The sequence below is a fragment of the Lepisosteus oculatus genome, chromosome 4 (assembly GCF_040954835.1).
Source record: "Lepisosteus oculatus isolate fLepOcu1 chromosome 4, fLepOcu1.hap2, whole genome shotgun sequence".
Classification (NCBI taxonomy): Eukaryota; Metazoa; Chordata; class Actinopteri; order Semionotiformes; family Lepisosteidae; genus Lepisosteus; species Lepisosteus oculatus.
In genome coordinates, this window is record NC_090699.1 from 62,733,852 (window position 1) to 62,759,631 (window position 25,780).

At 35.9% G+C, this 25,780-nt stretch overlaps 2 protein-coding genes across 5 annotated transcripts in view; one reads left to right on the forward strand and one right to left on the reverse strand.

Annotated features, from left to right (window-relative positions):
- nup210 (nucleoporin 210) overlaps window positions 1–3,054 on the reverse strand; it is a 45,185-nt gene extending 42,131 nt beyond the window's left edge. Inside the window, exon 1 of the mRNA XM_069189458.1 lies at window positions 2,077–3,054. Within this exon, the coding sequence (XP_069045559.1) occupies window positions 2,077–2,243 (167 nt within the window). The 5' untranslated portion in view covers window positions 2,244–3,054. The remainder of the gene's footprint in view (window positions 1–2,076) is intronic.
- Window positions 3,055–4,688: 1,634 nt separating this feature from the next.
- hdac11 (histone deacetylase 11) overlaps window positions 4,689–25,780 on the forward strand; it is a 29,639-nt gene continuing 8,547 nt past the window's right edge. Inside the window, exons 1-9 of one of the 4 annotated variants that reach the window (XM_069189461.1) lie at window positions 4,689–4,848; window positions 7,725–7,784; window positions 8,046–8,194; window positions 8,823–8,923; window positions 10,692–10,718; window positions 11,171–11,287; window positions 15,499–15,541; window positions 19,328–19,404; window positions 19,700–19,762. In XM_069189461.1, coding sequence (XP_069045562.1) covers window positions 7,750–7,784; window positions 8,046–8,194; window positions 8,823–8,923; window positions 10,692–10,718; window positions 11,171–11,287; window positions 15,499–15,541; window positions 19,328–19,404; window positions 19,700–19,762 — 612 coding nt within the window. In that variant the 5' untranslated portion in view covers window positions 4,689–4,848; window positions 7,725–7,749. Of the gene's footprint in view, window positions 4,849–4,986; window positions 5,174–7,721; window positions 7,785–8,045; window positions 8,195–8,822; window positions 8,924–10,691; window positions 10,719–11,170; window positions 11,288–15,498; window positions 15,542–19,327; window positions 19,405–19,699; window positions 19,763–25,780 lie in introns of those variants that run through there. The other 3 variants (XM_069189460.1, XM_069189462.1, XM_069189463.1) reach the window with 3 other exon arrangements.

Here is a 25,780-nt window from a genome sequence, read left to right on the forward strand (position 1 = left end):
GGGCTCAGAGCCACCAACATTTGTCCAATATGCATGATTCTGAAAGCTTTGACTAATAAAGCTAGTTGTTTATGCAAAAATATCTGATTAAATGGTAAAAGCAGAGCAAAGCATAAAGACATATGGTGAAATACAGCACAGACTACAAGAAAATTGCAATTGTAATCAGAAATTTATTGAAAATAGTAATTCGAGTTTGCCATATAACCACATGCACCAAATATGACAAAATGACCTAAACTCGTCGACCTATAAAATACGTTCATCTTGATGTTTGGGCATATACAGGATGAACTCAAAATGGAAAAGCAGGAAATATTATTAACTTACTCCAAAAAAGTGAAACACACAACAGAGGACGCAAGACGAAACTCTGTGGAAATGCATTTAAAACTCGGAACAGGATGCACTTCTTTATGCAAAGCATTGTGGGAGTACGGAACAAGCTACCCATCCACAACAGTGAAGACAATATTCTGGCTTCTTTCAAGGAAAAAAGCTGGAAGATATCCGTGCAGCAATTAGCTACTAACTAGCAAATGGTCTAGTTGGGCCAAATGGCCTGCGCTCATACAAATGTTCACATAAGGCATTTTGTTAAAACTACAACCTTAAGACATGACAACTATCAAGTTCAAAATTTGTGGGTCAATTTGAAAATCAATGTATAGGAACAATGTGCTTTTAGTAATGCAAATGACAGAAACTGCAAGAATCCCAATAAATCTTAAAGGAAACCTGAAAATGCTCTTTGTTGCTTAATGTACCCTCTGGGTTTTAATACAGTCTGCGTCAAAGAAATAACAAAACTCATCCCTTTCTTCCCCAAAGAGAAGGTTTCTCTAATGTGCTTTCTTGAAAAACTTATCGACTGTAAATTTGGTACATTAACTGCTTTATGTCCCACAAATTAAATTTGTGACTTAGAATGATTTCCATAATTGCCTCAGCCTTTTCTTTTACCAGATGTACGTCATTTGCAGACATAATCTGGAACTCTGTCTTCCCTGTGCAGCTAGCCAATTTCAATTTATAAATTGGGTCTTTGCAGAGTGTAAGAATATGGAAGTTAATCTGTGTGTTGCCAATAAGGAAAAATGATTTTAGGATCTACAGTAGGTTGCTGTAAATTATATGACTGTCATAAGGTAGCTAAAAATGCAGCAAAAAAAAAAAGACATCAGTAGCTCATAAATGCTGCAGGCATAATGTTTAAAACCAGTGCTGTTCTCCTTAAAAAATGTCTTGAAGACTTTATCAGACAAACACGCTGTTGTCAGCCTGGGTTCATTCAGGTTTGCTGCACCACATGTGCTGTGAAACATTATCAGCTTGGATTTAATTAACTTCTGTATCAATTGGAGCATATCCATACAGCACAGGCATACTCTCCAGGAAACAACAAAAGCGCCTCTCGCAGATGCTTATACATTTAAAACCTCACTCTGCCACACAAACTGTCTCAATTCAAATACAACTGAAGGACAACATTTTTTCACTCTAATTTTTACTAAAAGGTTAAGGACAACACTCAGCAGTCTGTGGAGGTGTGGTGCTCACCTTATATATATTGCAAGTCTATTAATAAACTACAGTAAACAGAATGACATTAAAACTTAATGGTTTCATAAGTGCAAGTCTATACAGCTAAATATGACAAAAGAGACAGCTGAGCAGTAGTAGGGGAGGGCAGTAATGGAAATATTATCATTAAATTAGAGTGTACACTGAATGACTGCTTTCGACCTTGGTTTATCTGTATTGTCTGTAGCTCAAAGAAAGGCGCCTATGGTACTTAAATAAAACCTTGTCACAAAAAAAGCCCATTAAAAAGTTGATTCAAGAATATTACCGCACCTGGAAATGAATATGACTTAATTTAATTTCAACCGGCATTTTTCAGGGTACTTTTTCTAGAAAATGTCTTAAACCTTTACATTACTTGCTGTTGACCATAAATAGCAGTGAACACCAGTCTCTGCCTGGGTTCATACAGTAACGTCCCACGTGTTTCCTGTCCCCAAAGAACAGCTTTAGACTTCATTTTCGATTTTCTTTTCAAAAATTCAAACTTACCATCTGTAACATCCTTCAGTTGCTTCCAAGGTAAAATTTATTTTGGTGCTTCTGGCTAAAGGCAACAAGACCTTTGGGATATTCAATTTAGAGGCACTCGAACAAAATATCGGATCATAAAATAAAACCATTAACACAATCAATGAAAGTACCGTTGCACTCGCCATTTCCTTTTTTTTTCTAAAGTGCTTTTTTGCTTTAAATAAAAGCACAACGTTAACGGACCACGCGGCGCGATATGATCTTTATACATAAAAAGAAGTTTAAAAGCTAAACTATAAAAAAAACCACAAATCAAAGTACCCAATTCCAAAATCTAGTTCGAGGCCATTGCCCTATACTTTATGTTAAATTCATGGTGCTGTCCTGTGCAAAATACTGCACATGTTCCACGATTACAGAAAAGGTGAGCTAAGCGCACAAAGTTCTTTCAAGCGCGTAATCCCTTTTTAAAGATACAAGTCCAGTTCAATAGGCTACAAACTTTCAATATAGAGAAACAGCATGGAGAGCTACTGCATGACTCAGTTGGTGTCCGTTTCAGGTGTTTCAATGTGCATGCACCCACACACAGGAAATGCAGCGAGATTTATCTTCCTATCTTCTAAAGAAATGTCCACCCGACGCTACTGCATACACAAAAAGGTATTTTAAATAACTGCATTATTAATTTTTAAACATATAACATAAGAAACACCCGCCATTCGCAGCTATTCGAGCAACGTCATGAACGACGGCAGACGGCGGTCGTTTTACACGCAAGAGGGAGGAGGAAAGGTCGTGTTACAAGAAACTGCGCCTTAAAGGCGCAGGAGGCTTTGGATCCTTGCGCACTAATGACATTATTTTCGCATTTCTGTTCTGTTCAGTGTACTGTTTCCATTCCAATACGGGACTGAAGTGAACCCGTCGAATTCGCGACATCCGCCTTTGAATTCAATTTGGAAGACGAGAGCCCCGTGAAGTTCACCAAGCAATTTGCCGCTATCTGGTTTCCACCGGAGCTACCCAATTAAATCCAGTTCTCCTTGTCCTTAGATGTTAGTTTGTGCTCTCCGTTTTTTGCCCACCCCACAATCTGTCACATTGTCTTTAAAGACCCTGCAGGTCTCCCATACTGTTACCCTGTACAGATAATTAGGCTTAAGACTGTATGTTGGAATGTGCGTAATTCTCCGCTAAAATCCATTACTGGACAAGCCCGGTTAAAATTAGATATAAATGTAGATATTGAACCTTCGGGGATTGTTTTCAGATTAACCCATGGAGTTGCGTCTTGTGTAAAATTATTCTAAGGTTGCAAGTTTCCTTCAGAAAGAAATAGCCTGCCCTTTGAAAAACGTCGAATACACGGCCTGTAGGAAGCATTTCGCTCTATTTATTCGTTTGTTTAGATATTTTCAATCTAGATCTAAAACGTGCACGTTTTACCTGGTACATACTACAGATACTGACTGTTAGATACTGATCTTGAAGAAACAGCCAGTGAAAAGGATTTTTTTATGCCTTGTCGTTGTCCTCTCTACACAATCAGTGGAACCCGCCATCCTGGGTTCTCATTTCTCCCCCCTCTGGTAAGCGTTATAGGGGCATAAAGGCACGAATCTCCAGATTACTGAACTCTACCCCTACAGTACCATTGGCTCACACTGTTTTTTTTTAAGTGGTATGGGCATTTCACTTGTTGGTGCTGCTGCTGTTCTGTGTTTGTGTTTTTTGGTGTTTCCTTTATGTCTTTCTATCATTGCACTTGTGCATCTGACAAAAACTGAACTGAACGAATTATTAAGGACCACTGCTAAATATAAGTCCAAAGATGTAACGATTAAATTATGGACATTAAATTAAGTAATTTAGAATATTGTGTACAATTGTGATCGGTACGTTACAAAACTGATATTGCTGGTGTGGAAAGAGCTCTGAAAAGCACAACTACATTAATTGGTGGTATTAAAGGCGTATTATAGTCAGGTTGAAAAACCATAATTTTCCAGTTCTTACTCTTGAGCAAAAGAGGTTGTATTGAAAACACCCCTGACAATATATATTTTTTCAATTAACATCTCCAACATCATTAGTGAAAAAATAATAATTTTAACTTCAAATTAAGAGTAAGGACTTTGCCCGTGGATAGGAATCTCTACATTGCACATAGGGTAGTGGGTGTCTGGAATAAATTATTGGTGAAGATGATACTTTTGGGATCATTCGGGAAAAGGCTGGATGAAGAGCTATTTAAATGTTTTTATATTCTGTGTGGGAACATTCAGGTATTAATAATATAAGTATTTACAAGAGGCATCATGAACAACCAAATATGTAATCGCTTGCTCTTTATCTCGCTTATAAATTATTGTATTGCATAAGAAACTTCACTTACTGTTTTATTCGGAATCATCATAAATGATCTCTTTGCACAAATTACGCGACTCGGTACTCAGGCGTTATATAATTCAAGAACTATATGATCGTGACAAAAAAAGACATTCTGCCTTTGAAGTAATGGAACACAAAAACACTACAGTGGCATGAGCTTTATTACTGCATTACCTGAAATATAACTCTTTACAAACCCCAGGTTGTGTTACTAATTTTTAGTAATTTAAAAATCATATAACACCCGCTGATGTAAACCAATGTCAATTGCACATGACACAGCAACGGAACACAGGACACCTCCTGGAAATATATCTGCGTAGAAAAAAAAAACAAAACGGCTGCAATGCTCTGTGCTGAGCAGGGATACGCGTTGTACAAATCAATCGGCTGCAGGTAAGAGTATGTGCGGTTTTTGCGTAAAAGCCAACAAATTCAACCGGGCAGCACTTAACACTTGGAAGTGTTCCTTGTTTCTTCCGCTCCCTGTGGAGGATCACAGGTGACGTAGGAGCGTTCTGCGTACTAGCTCATCACAACACTGATGAATTTGTGAAAGGGAGTTGGTTGGGCATCATTCCTCGGTTAAGTGATACACGCTAATTTAAACGATGTACATAGGCCACGCACGTTAATCCTGTTTCGGGGGGCTAACATAGCGTGTGGCAACACTAAGTCGACTTGCTATACTCAGCACCAATAATGAAAAAAATGTGGACAGGTGAGTTGAACTGTGTTTCGTATTCGCACACGAAGCAGGTGAGAAGGCCGAATATGCAATAAGGTATGGCATTTGCTTGTGGTGTAGAGCTTTTAACGGAAAATTGTAATAATTAATAAATATACAGAACACCACGATAACATTGAATAAATCGAATAATATATTTGCAGAAGCCCCTTTTCTTATTTAGATTGATACGCATGCGTGTGAATTGCAAAGCCCTCCGGGTATTGTAGTCCATTTGATTTTTTCCCCACTAGAGATTTGAGTGGATTCAGTGCCTCAGTAAACTGTTTAATAGATCGCCATGTTCTTATATTTAGTAAAGGGATGGCATATTTACAAAAGCAAATATGAGTAAGGGTGCTTGTTAAGAGTAGAAAGAATAGGGCAAATGCCTTTGCTTTTATAATGACACCTAAACTAGATTACCATCTTTTTCTATTTTTTGCACACAATCACAACCGCTCAGATTTATTTTCAGCCACAGAGTGAAAATACTAGGAATAATAAACTTCTTGACAAATTTAACCAGTATCAGCCAAAAATTCTTTAAAACCCCAACACCTGTGAAAACCTAAGACTGCAGATTGTTTACATTGTACATTTCATTTTACTACCTTGTGGTGTTGATTGCTTTTGAAATAAAGTTCTGCAGTTTACCATTAATGCTATTCTTGTCATTTAATTCCTCACTCTTTCACATAACCAAATGTTTTCTGCACAACTGCTATCGTATCAGAAAGCATTTTGAATGGAATAGTTGGTCACGTTCCTCTTGAACAGATTCATAGAATGAAGTATATGAGCATAGTCTTGATGTTGGCTTGTCTTCTTAAAAACTCTAGGCAGATTAAATTTTAATATCATGAATCTATTATGGAAATTGATTTTTTTCTCCTCAAGGTCAGAGAAATAGGGCAGATGTAGAGTATGGAGCGTGTCTGAGGAACAGATGACAGTGAGCTTTTTCTTATGAAGCACTGTAATACTTCTCACAACAATGAACAAACATTTTGTATTCAAAGAAGGGGTAGAGGAGACTTTGAGGCTTTCAGTATAATTCTGTAAATACAAAGATTTGAATTCTGTATGAATCTGTTAGCTGTGAAATACACTAACAGGTTTTTAATTATTTTATTAGCTGATGCAATGTCACTTTTTTTATTTTGCGATGTTAATTTTTGTGGTACTGAGTTTCTCGTCATAGTCTGACAGTTGTCAAAATTAAAAGCTCGCTCTTAGGTATTTATTTGTATGCGAAGTTAAGCTGAGTAATGTGGTGTGTCACACTTTTGAAAAGACAGCATGTGCACATCAAATGTATGTATGTCTCTATGGAACCAGCCGCTGTAGATATTGAATATTTTAAAAGAGAAGTATGTTGTAAATAGGACATTCAACGTCAAGGCTGATATTTGCAATTGCATGTTTTTAAGATCGGTCCTTCAAAAATGCACAAAAACATAACATTCCGGAATTTGCTGCATAAACATTATGAAGTAAACTGGGTTTATGAGGCCTAATCTCTTGAGTTGTCTTACTGCTTGCTGTTACTTGTGTAAAATTACACATAAAATGTTCAGTAATACGTTCCGATCAGTGATTGTCATTTTGAATGACAACTTTTGGCTTTTTAAAGTAATGTGATGGTATGTTTAAAATATATGAATATTTGCAAATCATTCATTTCTGTATTTTATTGGTATGGGTTAAAATCACCAAGTGTAAAAAACCTCTGTTAATGGAGTGGGATTCAGAGGGGTATTTTACAGTCTTGTAAAAATGGTTTGGATTTGACAGTGTGACTTCAGAACCCCTCAACTTTTGTGCCGTTTCCTAAATTAGCATAAGTTATAGATCTGATCATTTTCAAGGGTTTGAAGAGATGAATCAATACACAAGCTGTGAGTGGGGAAAAAGCCTGGGAGCTCCATCGTGAATTTAGACAAGAAACAGCCACGTAGTCGGCATTGCTCTGATTGATTGCCTGCACTGAAGTGTGTTGTTTATTCACTGCCATTTGGATTTTAGAATTGGAACCTCTTCCTTTATTAATGTGATGTTTTCATCTCCAATATGTTTATTGATTGGCAGGGATGGTTTTGGAGAAAGTTTTTATAGTGCATGCAGAATAGATTGCTTTTGAATTTTTTAATTGTTCCAGAAACTCTTAATATATATATATATTAACCTCTAGTGAATTTGAATTTTGGAGGTTTTATGTTAAGAATTAAAATCTAACCAGATGTAGTTTAAAGAAATGGAAACAAACTGGTTTTATTACAAGCTTGTGCACCGCAGGAATTTAGGTAGGAATCCTTGTTACGACTTGATTATCCTTGATCATTAAGTACAAGTATTGTTTAAAAGTATGCAAAACATGTTCTCGCATTTGATCACAAAGAGCAATGTACTACAGGAAAGAACATGGTATGATATGGTACCACTAGCTAAAATCATAGCCAAGGACATTTCATGTGTTATTAAGAGTATTGTGCATTCTACTATATTGAGTACATTTTTTGGTAAACACCCGTTTGTTTTTCAGGTTAAAATGAAAATGTGAATGAAAAATGTCTCAAAAAGGAAGCAGGCAAGAAAAAACAAGGTATACACTATATTACCTTAAAAATAGTATAAAGAATGTGGTCACACTTGAAATCTTTTTTATAACTATTTATAAAATGCTATTAAGGTGTTTATTAATAATGTTATAAACGTTTCCTGCAAATGATGACATGTCGAAATTCCTAGGGTAGGATTTCCAGGGATTGAATATGAGACCCCTGGCCAAGGTTTAGGACTGGAGATGTGGTTTGTTATCTTGATTTTACCATAAGGAATCCTTTGCATTTTGTATGCTTTTCAGCTCGCACAGCACCGAGCTTTACACCGAAGTCCCTTCAACGTGCCTGCCTATTGTGTACTCTCCAGACTACAACATTACCTTTATGGGATTTGAGAAGCTTCACCCTTTTGATGCTGGGAAATGGGGGAAGGTTATTCGTTTTTTGAAAGGTACACTGGATGATTAAACAGTGTTAATGTGCAATCAAAGGGACTCTTGTTTGTGAAGGAATTTAGTACATGGATAAAGCTCTCCTGTGATAAATGAAATCAATGTCATTTTTCTAAACAAAAAATGTAATTTTTGAGTTGGATAGAAATAGTTTTGGCACATTCATCGAAGTAGTGAAGCAGTGCACCGAGTCGGAGATAATTAAGAAAGTTAAAAATTCCCTGCTTCACACTCCAGGCATGCTGTGTTTGAACTGAAGGTCAGAATAGCCATAGAAGTCTGGCATGATGTCAGTTATACCTCAGGTGCATGTTGCCCTTTTATCTAACCAATTACCTTCTCTTGCAAATGCTCTTCTGATTCTTGCTAGATCTTGAATGTTTAAATACACAGTGTGTGAAAGGATGTGTTCACGGCGTAGACTATGCGAACATCTTTAAAGCTCTTATCAATTAAAAAATCATTTTACTAACATAAAAATGATTCGGATGCCATTAATTTTATTCACCGCGAATGCGTCCCGTGTATAATTCAGACCCGAGACATTTTCCGAGAATTGTGTGTATTGCGTTTTCAGTTGAAGCAGTGAACGTTCTGCTCATAATGCACTATGTGTTTATGTGATAGAGGAACAGTTGATCACAGATGGAAACATTGTGGCAGCACGAGAGGCTGCGGAGGAAGATCTTCTGGTTGTCCACACGAGACGTTATCTAAACAAACTCAAGGTAACTTGATTTCTCTTTTCGAACCCCCTCCACTGAAGAAAGACACGTCAATCACACAAAAGTGGGATGTACAGGTTCTCATTGAGCATGTTGAATGGTAATAACTAGTGCAGCCTACTTCTTATTCTTTAGTCCAGACATGTCTTTTTTTTCTGTACTTTAGTTCAAGGCTTGCTGTAGTACTGTCGGCAAAACGTTACATTGGCATCTTCATATGAAAGCAGAAGCAAATGTGCGATAAATAAAAAACAAAGCAGTACTATTGGGTTTTACCTCTTGAAGTCTTTTGAACTTGTGCTGTTTGGGTATTCCATGCAGTTCATAACATCATTTTTCATAGTGCCTTCTAAAGTGAATTAGAAGGTATGTAAAAACTCAAATTCCTTGGCTTGCAAAGCTGAGAACTACAGTAGGCTGATGATGAGCAATTTACATTGACCAGTGATTGTACCAGAGAAACACTGTGAAATAGGTCAATCTATAAATGTAACAGTTAATTTGTAATTTTACCAATTCAAGTACACAACAGCTATAGAAAAATATTTGCCTTTTCACATTTGCAAAATTTCGCTTTGGCATCAGCTGAACTGTAATCTGAATTTTTCCTTCTACGCAAGCTAGATATGAACCCCCTTGACAGACCTAGAAAAAAGGTGTTTTTCCCATAAACCCATACTAGATGCAATTTTGTCTAAAATAGTGGTAAATATTGTGTCAGTGAATGCATAAATTTACCACCTGGCTGCTGTACTTTGTGTAGAGTTTGACTGATGTAAACCATTTTTCTATTGCATTCAAACATCCAGAGAAAATGTTATGTAGTGTAGGTATATCTGTTGTACTTTTAAACTTATCTCAAATGCTGTTGAGTCTTATTAGAAAGTATATTTCAGTCTATAAAATGATTCCCATAATGTTATGGAACTGAAGCTGTTCTGTATAAAGTTACTGTTTACAGACGTGAGCAATTCAAGACATTTAAAGTGTGTGCATTTCAGACGTGTTTAGGTATGTGGAAGACAGCTTTGTTAAACTTACAGTGCTAGTAAGGCTTGTTTTATAGGCTGCACTGACAGTTCCCTGTTATTTCAATTGTATTGTACCTGCTATCCAACAGCTCTGTGCAGATGCACTAAATGGTTAGCTACTTTAAAGTTTTTCCAGTGTTCCGCCCTCAACTCCCATAAGGTGCCTTGGTTCACCTCCAGATTGAAAAATCTTGTAACAAAATCAATGAGGTCATACCATTTGCAACTGAGAGTTTCTTACCATGTCCCTTGAGCGTGCATTACAAATCCATTTGTACAGTGAGATGAGAGCAAGATCACCTGATCTGTACAGTGACCTGTACTATACTGGGTTTTAAAAGAAATGTTGTTTTTTTTAGAATGGGGTGCAAGGTGAAGGGGGTCCCCAAGTGGATGTAATTAATAAAAATCAATGAGCAATTGTCTTTGTGGGTCATCCCACTTCAGTTCTGAAAGAAACCCCTGGGTCTCAGTTTAGCTCCCAGAGGTTATTAGTCCACATCATATTCCTAATTCAGCATGCTTTTTAAAATATTTATTTGCCTTGGTGGAGAGGTGGAAGGGAGGTGTTTGGAGTGAAAGCGTCCCTGGTGATGGATTGTTCTTTTTCTGGCTAAATGCTCTCTAGCTCTGGCAATAAACATATAGGACAAAGGTATTTAGGACAAAGGTATCTCAAGCGATCCTTCATTTCTTCATTTAAATACGTATATTTTCTCTTTTTTTTTTACTGCATGCAGAACCATATCTTGGAAGGCTCACGAGAGGTATCCCAGAAAATCATTCTATGCTTCTGCTGTGATTGAATATTCATTTAAGAATTGCAACGCTATAATCAGAGCCGATCTGATAACCCTTTCTTGTACACTTAACATTTTGCCTGCAGTAATCGGTACTATTGAATAACTGAGACTAAAAAACTGTTTTTAAACCTTGATGTTTATGAATTTCCCTTGATGTTATCTATATCCCTGTGTTGTGTGTTTTTCTTGTTTTTTTTTGTGCGTTATTGGTGACCACAGTTCTTTTTGTATGTGTAATGGTTTTGTTGAAATATTGAGGTTCTTTAAAAATGCCCAGCCTCGTTCCGTTTACAATTTCTGGATGGCTCAGGAGGTGTGAAGAGATTTGCTGTGTCAGCTACTCATGGCATCAGGACTGCTTCATTACCAGCTTCCTGTTGTGGTATGAATTTTGTTCTTTTTTCCTGTCCTTTCAGTGGTCGATTGTAGTGGCTACGATCACAGAAATTCCACCTCTCCTGTTTCTGCCGAACTTCCTGGTGCAGAGGAAAGTGCTTCGACCTCTGAGGACTCAGACTGGTGGAACAATCATGGTAAGACAGGAAGTGCCGCATCCTTTGTAGTGCAGTTGTCTCAAATACTCCCCGCGTGAGTGTTTGCAGAACTCGATTTTTTTTCTTTGCCCTGATGCCCTTGGAGATGCCACCTTTCTGTCCTGCTGCCTCAGCATGTGAAGTATAGCATCGCAGCACTGCAGTACTTTCATAGAAAGCTCACTTTGGACAGAGTGCTGCTTGCAGAGGGAAGGGGGGGTGTTGAGGGATGGGTGATTGCACATTGAGCTCCTGTATCAAGAAGTGAGTTACGGTATTGCAGCATTTTACAGTTGAGCTAGATGGAGACTTGTTGGGTGTTAATTGTTTTTTATATGTTATACTGTACATGTGCTTTACATTCCCTATTAGCATCCATTGTAGTATTACTGTATATCAAACACAAAAAGGCTTATGCTTGTTCCTCTTAAGTTGTTGTTGATAAGCATCCCAAGAGATGTTTCCATTTTTGTGGGAACAATTCAAACAATTAGGTAATGGTGACAAAAGTGTTACGATATAACAGGATATTTTAGTAGAAACAGTTTTGGAGATTCTTTTTGTCACACTGACCATGGCACATCTGGGTTTTTACATATATTTCCCTTTGACAACCTCGTTTTGACTTGTTTTTTTTTACATTTAAAACAAATACTTGCTGATAATTCTGGTTTTAGTGCTCATTCTCAAGAAGAAGACCACCAGCCTTGGAGCTGCATAGAACTGTATAGTGTATTCAAAGGGAAAGCTAAGCCTTATGTTGCACTTTTAAGTGTGGGCTTTGGAATTCAATTCAAAACAGCAGCAAGTCCTATGATGTGTGTTTGTTTTAATATTTTAAGAAATTCCCAGATTTGTACTGAGATAGCTCTGCATTTATTTCTGCTGTGCATTTTGTCACTTTAAGATGGACAGAACAGTAAGGCTATTCTTTAAAGAAACTTGTTCCATTGAGAAGCGTTTTATTTTTAAATGGACATGGGAAAGGAGTGATATTTTAGCAGTGAGCCATCCATTTGTTTAACGTCAAGTCCTGCTCTGCTTTGGTATTACCTGGGGAAATAATAGCTAGCTATAAAATGCCAGTTTCTCTAAAAAATGTTGCTGAACTATACCCTGTGAATCATGGCAATGGCTATTGTCTGGCATTGAGCCAAAGAGGGAATTTATTAAACACTTCTTTACCGTGTATTGAAAAATAAATGGTTTACATTTTAAATTCACTGTGTGTTGGCTATACTGCTGAGTGGCAGCTTGAGGGGATAAAATCTCACATTTTAAGAGTACTGAATTTGTTTACAAATTATTATATCTTTTAAATTCACTGAAGTTAGTATCTCATCCCACATGAGCAGATGTGGCTGTCAGTATTGCCAATCAAAGTTTTACAGTCCTTAAATAAGCAGCAGCCTTGCATTAAACTGTGTCAAGTGCTTCTTTCAGTTCATGTTTATGCATGGCTGAAGAGGAGTCTCTATGCCCCTGGGAGGTGGAACGTACCTTCAGACAGTGCAAATCACAGGTCCATGTGTGAGAGGAATTACTCCATCGATTAATCTCCAAACATCGATCTTTTTTAAAACTCATTCTAGCATCATTTTCACCGATATGCTAAGGGGGAATGTGCTGCTTTGGGTGTTATGCTTGTTTTGTCTGTTTGTCACTCCCCCTTCTCCCAGCTCAAGACGCATTAAAATCTTGATTGCTCTTTTCCTTTCAGTATTGGTTAGTGCCTATTCAGCGAATGCTGAAGGAGAAACTGAAGGCCAGTGCGTCAAGGCAGATTATGTAAAGAGGTTATTAGGAAGTCAATAGTGACCCCAGAGGGATTGGTTAGGCCAGTGAATTGAATACATATGAAGCTATAAAATAGTTGGGAATGGAATTTGCTGAAGGTCTCTTCTCTGTGCTTAAAAGGCCATTTGTCAGAATGACTGCACTGCAAATTCATAATCTGCCTGCCTTAAAAATTACTTAGCATTAGCATACGTACCAGTGCTGTGCAATGAAGAAATCACTAATACTACCTAAAACAATTTCAGCAAGAGAATGTCAGAAGTATTCCTAGCCAGAAGATGTTTATTACATTTATGTATCATCCAGCACCTCTTCATTGAGCATTAAGCTGGGTTTTACAACACAGGCCCTCCACCATAATTACGTCACTGGATGTGAAAATCATTTTGAATGCGTGGTTATGGTAGCAGTTTAGTTTAGCATTAGTTGCAGTAATGACAGCCTAGTTTTTTTTTTTTCTGACCTCCTACTTCGATTACTTTGCACAGGATACAGTTGTTGAGAGAGATGGAAATGACTTAAAGTATGTTTCTTATTTTTTGGGTTTTCAGTGGTTAGATAGAGGAAGCAGACTGCTCACCAAATCATTTTTAGAAGACATATAAAAAGGCCTCTGATTTGTAAAGAATGTTATTGCATTTTTAAGTGTTAATGAATTCTAATTCTGTGGAGAAAAATCCCAGCTACACCTGTTTGCTTGTCATTTATTTAAAGCCCATATTTCTAACTTTGTGTGACATGGTGGTGTGACAATTAGCACCGCTGCCTCACAGCTGTGACCAATAACAGACTACAATGACTGCTCAAAATCAGTGGGAACCCTGACGTACTGTTACTCATGTATTCCAGCAGGGTACGAGAAGAGCATGTCAATATTGACAAAGGCTTGACAGATGAACATTGCTCAAGAGAAACATGTACACTCTGTAACATAAATAGATCCAGTATGCATTACTTGCAAAGTGTATTTGCATATCTTAATAACTCTGTCCTTATACATGGAAATGGCCATATGGATTACACTGGATCCAACAGAAAGTTATACAGTATGTTTTGTCTCTGCTCCTACGAAAGGATGTCAGTGTCTGAAATGTATAAAAGCATTCTAATTTGTGGGCATTTATGTATTCATTCAGTCAAAGTGGACATCATTTGGATACCTCATTCTTGCTGTACCTTATGTGGAAAATTCACTTTAACTATGCTTAAAATATATAATAGGTACAAATTATGATGATGCACCTATTTTTATTTAGGTTTGTATTTAGTAGTGGGAAGTGCTTACAGTAGGAGGCAAATTATAAAATTCATGAGCATGGTAATTAAATGATTTTTTTTTTGCTTTGAGAATTGATCAAATGGTGTTATAAACTTCACAAAAGGAGGAATCAGGACTGACGATAGCCCCTCTTACAGACTAAAATAGTCTAAAGTTATCCGTTGTACCACTGGCCCACTGGCTCCTCACAGAGAATGTCACCTGGGCATTATAAAGAGCAAAGCAATAGTATTAGCAGCACAATTTTATGCTGTTTTATTGATCTGGTGCCAAGAAGGGGAGTTCTGTAGCTCTTCTCTAGTCTAACTAAAATGTATATATATTGGCATGTCAGTATTGTTAAGTTTCCGTTGTTACTACCACTGCTTTTAAACAGGAAGTAAAGGCCTCTCTGTCCCCAGTTCTTACCTGACAAACCAAGCAAGCTAATTCAGATCAGAATGAACTTTTCATTGCCTGGTGGGTGAACAGTTCAGACTCCACTTTAAGAGTTTTGCAACACAATTTGGTGCATTCAGTGTATAAGATATAAAAAATAGTAGAGGACTTTTAAATTTTATTTCAAATGGAATTTGGTGCAAATGTCCCAGAACGCTTTGAAATTGAAAACTTAAGCGCTCCCTAGATGACTGCATGGTATATTTTGGACACAGTTTCAGTTTTTGCTGGATGAAATCTAGGTTTTCAATTACTCTTTTGGAATAATTGTAAATGAGCAAAATGCTTTGAATTTGACAATGGGCCTTTAAAGAATAAACAGGCCATCATGTTAGAGATTATGGTAAATGGGAATTATCTCTCCAAGGATGTACTATAACACAGGATACTAATACTTCCTCAAGAAACAGATGGATTTTTTTCTTCGGAACCCATTACATTTCCTGCTCCTGGAACAAAACTAAAGAGAATGTACTGTATCTAAATCTACAAATGTTGATTTTATATTTGTGTGTCAATGACTAGTTGTTGACCCCAGTACTTAACAAGTAGCATCATCCTTTCTTATTTGTAGCTGCAGTTGCCATACAGATTGCTTTGTGAATTATTGATGGTCTTCCATATACAGTACATTCCCATGTGATTGGATTGTAAAGTATTATAATTTATAGAACTCATTTTGTTCTGTTATTTATAGGCAGGAAAGCTCGCTATTGACAGAGGATGGGCAATAAATGTGGGTGAGTAGAAATACTAGATTCTATATACTTTCCATACATAGAGGCCAGGAAAATTTATTTTTCATTGTAGAGAAAAATATTTTAAAGCATGTGTAACAATCAAATCTTTGTGCCTCAAAGGAACCTAATGTCATCTCCAGAGAAGCAAATGGATATGAAATGGATTTCTGGTTAAATTTACTTCACTATGCTATTAAATGTAATTGATTGGAGCTTATGCCTATTGGAGTATTAAAGTCTGTTTATTTTGCTAAGAAGTCAACCATAATAAAGTGTATGCTACACTCCTCTCCAAAAAACCGAACATAAATCTATGAACTTTGGAATCCCAACTCCCAGGTGTAACAGAGTATATTATGTACCGTTTTATGACATTCATAGTTTCAAGTACTGGAAGCTAACAAAAGTGATTGTTTGATGCAGAACCCTCTGTGCTAAAACAATATGGTCTGGTTACTTACTGATGTAAACAAAAAATGTTTCTCGTAACCTGTTAATTAAATTGAGATCACCTACCCACTTCATTGCTAGTCCAGTTCACAAAAGGAAGCTAGTGAAATGGGTTTTCTGTAACTTTGAATGTTCTGCTTTACAAGCCAGTTATCTTTTTTAAAGTACTGTTTTATATTTTAGCAACTAAGTAAGAACAAAAACTGTGGCATGGTCAGTGAAATTAGTATTATCAAGTCAAAGTTTCAGATCTTTCCATAATACTATCTAATGAATGTTTGTTCCTTTTCAAGGTTAAATTGCTTTGTAGACTGTTTACAGCTTATACCTTTGGTCCTCATATGCTTATCCAGAAATTTCTAATGGACCTGGAACATTTTATTATAAAGTTTAAAATGGCTCATTAAATGTATGATTGAAATATTTTTTAAAAGATCATTCTAATCTACTCTATCTTGGGTATGTTTTATGTGACCTGTGCAAAGTGATTTTCTCACATAAGGGGTTATTTAACTAATGTGTCATAAATGTTAAGACAGTCAGGTATGCTAATAGTTTGTATTATAAAACTTGCCTTGGCAGTAAGAGATCCAATAATGAATAATAACATATGTTTACTTGTTAAAATGTAGTTTGTATCTTTTCCACTATTTTCATTTATACATACAGTACATGTTTGGTGAACCATACATGCCATTATAATTTATGATCATGCTTCATTTCATTTATTCTAAGGATAAGTTTGTTTCTGCACTTTAAAAAAAAAAAAATTCTTTCTCTGGCTGTTATTTTCAGGCTCTGGTAATTATTCAAATTTTCAAATACCTTCGGTATATGTGCTGCTTGTGAATTAAATTAATTCATAAATACATCAGTTACTACTTGTTGTTGTACCTTTGAGGTGCTAACTGTTGCATTTTACCATGCAAACTGAATTAGAGACGTATGTAAACAATACAGAATTAATTTACATTTCATTTGAAAATTAATTACTCTGCAGTAATCTAAGGGGGATAAGAATGAACGTTGTGGTGACAGGCCATGTCACTAATACACTAAGGTCATTCTATCTACTTTGTTATTGTCCAATTCATTTTTAATATGCAGTGATACAGCATTTAAATGGCTTTACAAATGGAAGAAATGCCGAACCAGGAAATGGAAATAAACAGCCTTTAGTCAAACATAAATTCACATCTTTAAAGAGAAGAAACGCACCGACAGAATATCTCTGGCTTTACTTAGGATTCAGCATGTAAATGCTAAAAAAAAAAAGAGAATTTCACTTTGAAAAAAGGAAAAATGGAGTGTGGCAATCATCAAACACTACATGGGAATAATAAGTATTTGTTCTAGAAAAAAGGTCAAATATATCTATACAAATCTTTTTAGCCAAAGGATGGCACCACTACGACATAAAAACGCATTTCTCTGGATGGGGTTCACAGATCATGCATATTAAACGCAAAAGGGAATAAGAGCCAGGCTTCAGATGTGCCATAGGCAAGTCGGGTGTTATTATTAGCCAAGTCAAGTATGACCTTAATAAACATGCGTGGAGTGCTTAATACTTTGGAAAACCTCTAAATATGTGCTTCTTAAAACCTAAAAAAAGATTTGATCTTCTGTGAAATGTCAGATAGATGGATCGAATCCCAGAGAAGCATTGCATGACACTGAGCACCTGTGGCAGGTAGCAGCAGTTACTGTATCTAAAAGACACACACTGGTGTGAAAACGTACAGTAAGAGTGAGTATTAGAAAATGGAAGAGTTTTAAAAAATCTCACCCAAATGATTTAAACTGGAAATTCGTTCCAGTAACTGATCTACTTGATAATTTGTATACATTTCTAAAATGTTTTAAACATTCCCAATACCCACCCCCCAAAAAAACAAACAAACAAACAAACAAACAATATCATTATTTAAAATAAATCCCTCTACTGAATGTTTTCATCATCTGTTCCTAAATCAGTTTTGTCCGGTTTATAACTGTCAGTTTGGAAGGCATAGAAAATAAATAGTAGTATAATAATTGCTTACACTTATATAGCGCTTTTCTGGACACTCCACTCAAAGCGCTTTACAGGTAATGGGGACTCCCCTCCACCACCAGTGTGCAGCCCCACCTGGATGATGTGACAGCAGCCATAGTGTACCAGAACACTCCCCACACACCAGCTATCAGTGGGGAGGAGAGCAGAGTGATGAAGCCAATTCATAGATGGGGATTATTAGGAGTAAGGGCCAATGGGAAATTTGGCCAGGACACCAGGGTAGCACCCCTACTCTTTTCGAGAAATGCCGTTTACAGTATAATGTCCCCATCGCTATACTGGGGCATTAGGACCCACATAGACAGCAGGGTGAGCGCCACCTGCTGGCCCCACTAACACTTCTTCCAGCAGCAACCTTAGTTTTTCCCCAGGAGGTCTCCCATCCAGGTACTGACCAGGCTCACACCTGCTTAGCTTCAGTGGGTTGCCAGTTGTGAGTTGCAGGGTGATATGGCTGCTGGTAGTAGTAATGAAATGTGTGATAACACTGTACTGTATGTAACTATTTTGTTCTTTATGTGAAAACAGCACTTTAATTTATTAACTGGCATTCAGAAAATAAATCTGTCCACTCAGTTGTTACCTCTCTTTATTTGTATTTTCTTGGTGGCATAGATTCACTAGTTCCAATCTTTGTATCTTAAGGGAAATCAAAACATGTTTTTGCACATCTTTATTTTTCTCGTGTCAAGTAAGAGTTAAGAAAAAAAAGGTTCCTGCTGGCTCAGCCTTTTCTTCAACACTTCTAATGAATCAGGGAAGCTAACCCATTGTTCTGCATTGATAAACATTGCTTTAGTACATAAAAGAGTGATTTATTCAGAGCTCCTGTCATCTGCTTGAATGTATGAATCTATGAGAAGGACTGGAATTAATTGAAAGGTATATTCATGAGTGACTTAAAATTAATCTCAAGCTTGAGGGTCACAGTCATGCTTAATTTACTTTTTTGTGAGAAAGGATAAAAACACTTCGCATCTGACTAAAATGAAAAAGAGAATGTTAAACCACCTGTGGGGAATGCGACATCAGTCGCAAAAGGTTTATATGACATTCTATATTTGTGCTGCTTGATTATTATGAAAAAAATACAATATAATACTAATAGGTTTGAAAGCAGTTTGGCTTAGCAGTGTAATGGCAATAAAAACTTAATAACCAAGAGGCTGATTAAGTTTTGATTTAGCGTTATTGACTCTGTATTAGTTTTACATGTTATTGCCATCATCACTAACACTCAGCAGATCCCACCTACTGTATCTGTTCATGTGTTATAGGAGGAGGTTTCCATCATTGTTCCAGTGATAAAGGCGGTGGGTTTTGTGCCTATGCTGATATTACCCTAGCTATTAAGGTAAGTTGCTTTCTGTATTTTGATTAGAATATATAGGCCAATATAAATCCTAGTGGAATCTGTTAGGTCAATATCAAAACCTGAACTTCTGTGTTTTTCAAAAATGTATTAGCATTCCATGTGAATGAGGAGAGAGGGAATAAAATTTAATAAGAGAGTCCGAGGCTGATATCCATTTCAATATTTTATATTATATTAAGATGAAACATAAAGAAGAAAATATTGCTACATCCTAAATATATAAGCGGTATCAAATTCTCCACAGAATACGTTTCAAAATGACTTTTTTTCACAGTTCCTGTTTGAGAGAGTGGAAGGGGTATCCAAGGCTACAATTATTGATCTGGATGCACATCAGGTAAGATCAAATCCTTTCCATGCGCATTGCAAACAACACAGCTTTGAGATAATACCTGCAGTCAAGCAAAAAAAGTCACATCTCCAAATGAGAGGAGGCCATTCAATCTATCTACTGGTACTGGTATCTACTTGATCCAAGGATCTTTTAAAGATCTTGCAAGAAGCCAGACCATCAGCTTCAACAATATGGCTGGGCATCTTATTCTCTATTCCCATGGTTAGTATTTTCTCTTTCTGTGGCATTGAATTTATGTAGTTGACGTTCATGATGTACTTAGCAATCAAGTATCGTCTGATGATAAGGCTTTCAAAGGTTACCTTTGTAGCAACCATAATGGACACCGTTCGCATTCAGCAAAACAATATTGGTAGCAAAGTGTGCAGTATGTATCTCCAAAGTATTTTTGTGCTAAAGTAAATTACTATACATGTTTTGTTTCAGAGAAAACTTTGAATTTCTTTAGTAACGCAAAGTGACATCATGAATAACATCCTGCATAAAATTAGCAGTTTGACTTGAAGGGCTTTCAGTGCAATCAGCACTTGCCTTTAAGCACAGAGCATTGAATTGATTTGTAGCAGTCTGAACAGAACAGAATTTATCTTAAGTGTCTACAGGAGTCCTTAAACATCTGTCAACTATGGCAACCCATCTTTCTTAGCTAACGTCAAGTGGAGAACTTCTCCATTTGTTTGAAGGTACCATAATTTGACACTAGTTGCAGACAGAGAAGAATTTTAGATTTCGCAATTTTGTAATATGTGTTAGAATGCATGATTATCAAATACTCTGCAAATGCAGTTTTTAATTCACAAGGTATTTTTTTATTTTATACTGTTCACATTGTTCAATTATTTCCATATCAGTAAAAAAAATAATATCAGAATGTACAGAAAGTACAGTACAAAAAAAATGCATTGTTTAAATTTGTTTTAAAACCTTAGACCATAGGATAAAATGGAAATTTGAGAATTGAGTTGTGGACAGCATTTCTCTTACAATGATAACAATGACAGTAAATAATATGAAAATAAAATTAAAAACACCTCTGAAAGGTACAAAACAATTACTCTTTTTAAAACTATGTTGCAGTAAATGTCAAAACATGTTAGGATCTTTCTATTCTCAGTGCTTTGCAGTGGTCAGAAAACTCTCCCTGTACGTGTCACATACTAGCAATTGATAACCCCAGCTGCACGGTGTTAGAAATCGGATGTTGCTGTTTTGCTTTTAATTTGACCTTAGGCCTCATTATTAGGGAACTGCCAGTGAAATCTGAGTTTTCCGCGTGTCAGCTCCATCATGTGGTAGAAATTGTCACACAGGAGCATTGACATCTCATCTCTGAGACCTGTGGAGACCCACAGAAGATATCCTTTCTACTGTACTTTATCTCCTTGACCTGTTTCATTTAAAAGAATAGTTTCATGTCAGGTGTGGGTTGCTGTTATTACTTTTCTTACTTGTACAGAAAGCTCTCCGACAATCTATGTCTGCTTCAGTAACATGCAGTCTTGACAAACTATTCCATCTAAAACAAGTTAAGAAGGTGCTTTTCAAAAGTGATTGAGGGAATCTCCCAAAAAATAGACAACATACCACTTAGTTTTCATACTAAAAATGCTTCTGTGCTGATTTAGTTCTCTATAGACTTTGCGGAAGAACGCTTTTTCATAAGGAATAGATGTCACAGAAAGTAGCATTCTAGGAATGCATAAATACTGTATAATAAATTATGTCAAATTAAAGATTAAATTCAAAGGGGCTGATTAAAGAACTTTAAATGTATGGTACAGAAAAGTAATTTCCTGATTAGTTTTGAAATCTTAAAGTTTTTTATTAGAAAGAAAAAAACATCCTGCACTAAATATCTTTGAATAGTTTTTTATGGTATCAGGCTGACTTTTATTTTTTAATTTTTATTAAGGTTACATTTTACAGCTATGGAATCTTGCCAGGCACAGCAAATTGTGTCACTTGGATCAAACTATGGAAGGGTTCGACTCATATCTTGCTTGTATCAGCAAATACGCCTTACAGCCTACTTGCTGCTGGTGCTTTGTAATCACCTAGACTTTTTGGAACATCATTTGAAACAAAACAAAATTGTATCAATACCCGTACAATTATTTCATGATATTTAAAAGATAGTCATGTCATGTTTTATGCCCTGGGTTTGTACAGGTCTAGGTTTCAACTCACAAAATGTAGTTTATTGTCACATAGCATCGTACTGAGATTCTGGCAATGTCTATAATTCTAAGAATGTTTCTTTTATTCTGAAAACAAGAACAAGAAAGGGAGAAGACCTCAGCAATATAGTAACATATTCCTACAACTCTTCCTCTGTAGATGGGGTATTTGTGTTGAAGACAACAATGCTTTTTCTATGTTACATGTGGGTTATAATAGACGAAGTGCGTTTTAATTAGTGGTACTTGAGTGTCTTGATTAGTTCTTATTTTCATTATTTTCCATAATGACACTTCTCGTTTGACTCTCACAGCGATTTTGCCTTTTCATTGAATTAGAATTGACCATGAACTATGATTCACTGGACTCTTGGAAGGAGTCCAACCCTGTCATATTCATTTTAAAACTTGGCTTGATTATAATTACAGCTTTTACCTATTGACAGAACAAGACAAGGAAATCAGATCAATACTTATACTCGGTAAATAATTCATGAGTGCTGTGGAAAGAACAAAAGGCTTTAAAGACCTGCACAGAAGCATAAAAACTGGAAGGAAAATGCTGCCTATGCGTAACTTAGGAAAAGGGAGAGGGCAAAATTTTTCTTGACTTCATACAGTTGTCAGGTACTGTGTCACATTTACTGCATTTTATGAAAAAAGCTTTGAGGTTCAATTCTATGCTTGAATATGCAAATATTTTATGATGTGCTATTTGAATTTGTTAGCTCATTAATTTGAAAATTGAAATAGCAAAATAAGGAATCTTGCAATTTAGGTTTAATATTATTAATTGAAAAAGTTAACTCTCTGCTTTCTCATGCAAGCGTGAACAAACTACACAAAGACATTGGAACAAGGTCTCTAATTTCAGAAAATGTTCACACACAGCAGTATTACAGTCTATGCACACTGATAAATTATTGAAATTTATGGACTACATCATCTCAGAGGTGTTAATCACAGTGATATGGAAAGTATATTGACTTCATGTCCAATGTCTCATGTAGTATAGTTTTTAAATGGAGGTAATTGTGTTATGATGTTAGTGCTTCAACTTATTCAAAATCTTGAATCCTTATTCTTGATATTTCCAGCTTAACTATTCTGAGATTTTAATTACAGTTGATAGATGGTAACTGGCTAGTGGCCATAGATTTATGTTTATGTATTAATATTATTTTGGGTATTGTTTCAATTTAAGATCTGTGTTCAACACTTCCACTCATGTTTGTGCACGTTTAAAAAGTCTGTAGTGCAATTGCTATTATTAAATACTTCTACAAGCTACATATAGCTTATTGAATTGAAGAAAATACAAATTTGTTTATTTCCACTTGGTATACTTGAATAGCAAAGTTCATCTTGAAATACATGCGTGCTTACATTGTATACCTAAAGGGTAGTTCCTATAAAATCTGTTGTGGAATTTCTTAATAAATTGATGGTTTCTGGGGCCTGTTAAAAGGGAATACTTGAAAATCTTATTTTGTTGTGCTGCCCTTTTTGTAATCCTGCTATCTTTCTGGAGCAGGCAGTTTCACGAATGCAAGCTCCTATTGGTCATATCCTCTCTAAAGAAAGTTTCCAAACAAAGTCATGTTTTTATCTTAATTATAAATGCATGAATCCGTAGCTAAATAGGAAGTCTAAGAATACCTCCTTCAGGGCATTCCGAAATTGAGGAACACATGCTTTATCTCTTAGTCAAAGAAGTAAGAGGATTAATTTTGACGTGGTTGCTATGCCTTAAAAATACAATTTAATTTATTTGACAGTGGGGCTCTTAGGGTTATGGGTACCCAAAGCTTAATTCACATGGTGTTCAATTATGAAGTGATTTTGTTTCCTCCTTAATCTGTTAGTCCAATCACTATAATTGGGAAGACCCCTGTTACTGTTGCAGGCTTGTCTTGTGCATCCTAGTTACAAAATCATTAATAAAGTTCCTTTTCAAATTATGTTTTATTTAATAATTTGTTATTAATAAGAAGATGATGTACTGTACAGTATTTTATCAGTTCTGCCAGCAGGTCTCTGTAATTACCTGCAAATGTGCGTCCTCTTCTCTAGGGCTTTGTTTTTTAGTATTTCTAGCATATATTTTCTATTCTAACATTTATTGAATCCCGGCAGGACCAGTCTGCATTTGTTATAACAAAACATAGTAAACAATAATCAATATTTGCCTAAGCCCTATAAACTTATTCTTTTGTCTTCCTTAGAGAATAGGTATACCTAAAATGCAAAAAAAGTGCATGTTTATCAATACTTTTGAAATGAAAATATTAATTTGAAAAACCAAAACCAGTATGATTATTTTCAGATGAATTTCAGACCCATATGAGCTAGCAGATGAAAGTCAAAACAAAAAAGCTACTGTTGGCTCACACTCAAGCCTTGTTCTTTTGTGCAAAAATATAAATTATGCTTATTCACGACTGATATATCCATCGCCTGGGTGCACTTGAAATCAAAAATGGAAATATATGTAAGGAAGGGCACACAGATAATTTACCTTCATTTGTAGCACACAGAATGTTTCAGAAGGACTGAAATATTACATTGGTTAGTGATTCTGTAATAATGAAAGTAAAACTGAACATTTCCATAGGATTCATTATTAATGCTGAGATGAAAAGGCTTGGATATTAACATTACTTTGCTCTTCAGAACTTATCTTACAAGTACATTGTGGTGAAAATGATGTGGTTTAGTTATTTAAGATTTAGCACTGCAAAGATGTGCTTTAAAGGCAGTTTCAAGAAAGGAAGTAATTGAGGTTATTTTTTGAAACACTGTTGAATTTAATATTTGTTTCACATGCATGGAGTACTGTACAAATACAAGTAGCAGAAGCTAGAAGGAAGCTTTGTGAATGTATGGCTTTAGAGTTGTGTTAACTATAGTAATTAACTTGCATTTCTTAGTAATGATAGTTGTACTGGGGGGATGTGAGCTTCTCATTAACATGGGCATTAACATTTACAGGACCTGAAAATGATGTACTGATTGTGTTGATTCAGTCTGTGTTTGTTTACAAGATAATTACTGTACCTAATTTGCCTACTGCATTGTCTCTTGTGTTAATACAGTTTAGTGAAATTTCAGTACAGGTGTTTCTAAATGATATATCACGAGTTTTGATGCATTCATTTAAAAAGGAAAAAATGTAGTAAAGCTATCCCATGTGATTTCTATTTGTTAAAAAGCTTGTTTTCACTTTAATGTGATTTTTGGATTTACAGTGCAACTATTTCAACTCTGTTTTGATTATGCACACACTGCAGTTGTAGCCCAAAATGATAGCATATGAAAAATTATATTGCCTTTACAAGAATATGACTGGATAAGAAACATTATCCTCTGCCTAAAAACAGTGGACAGTTAAGAGGCTTAATTTATCTCAAAATGTATGAGGATGATTCACAAACTGTCTAAGTACCTTTTGCAGTATCTTTATGAACTGTATTGGACATGCAAATCTGTAATTCAGTGACAGTAGAAGTATATGGTCCTCAGATGATTATCTTTAAAAATAGTGCAGTTTCTAAAAGAACAAATTGAATGAAAACATAAATGGTAATAAAGTGTTCTTAAGCTTGCTTTTAGATGATTTTAACTTCAGTTCCTTTAGCACAAAAGAGATTTGGAGACTTTTAAAAAGAATTGCAGTACTCATCACGTCTTTGCATGGATTGAAGTGATGTTCTGGTATTTTGTCACTGACGTCTCGAAAAGATTGGAGAGAAAAAAAACCAGAGGGGAACACAAAATGAAATCGGATAGCTTGACTTAAACAAGAAGGCAGTCACAAAATTGC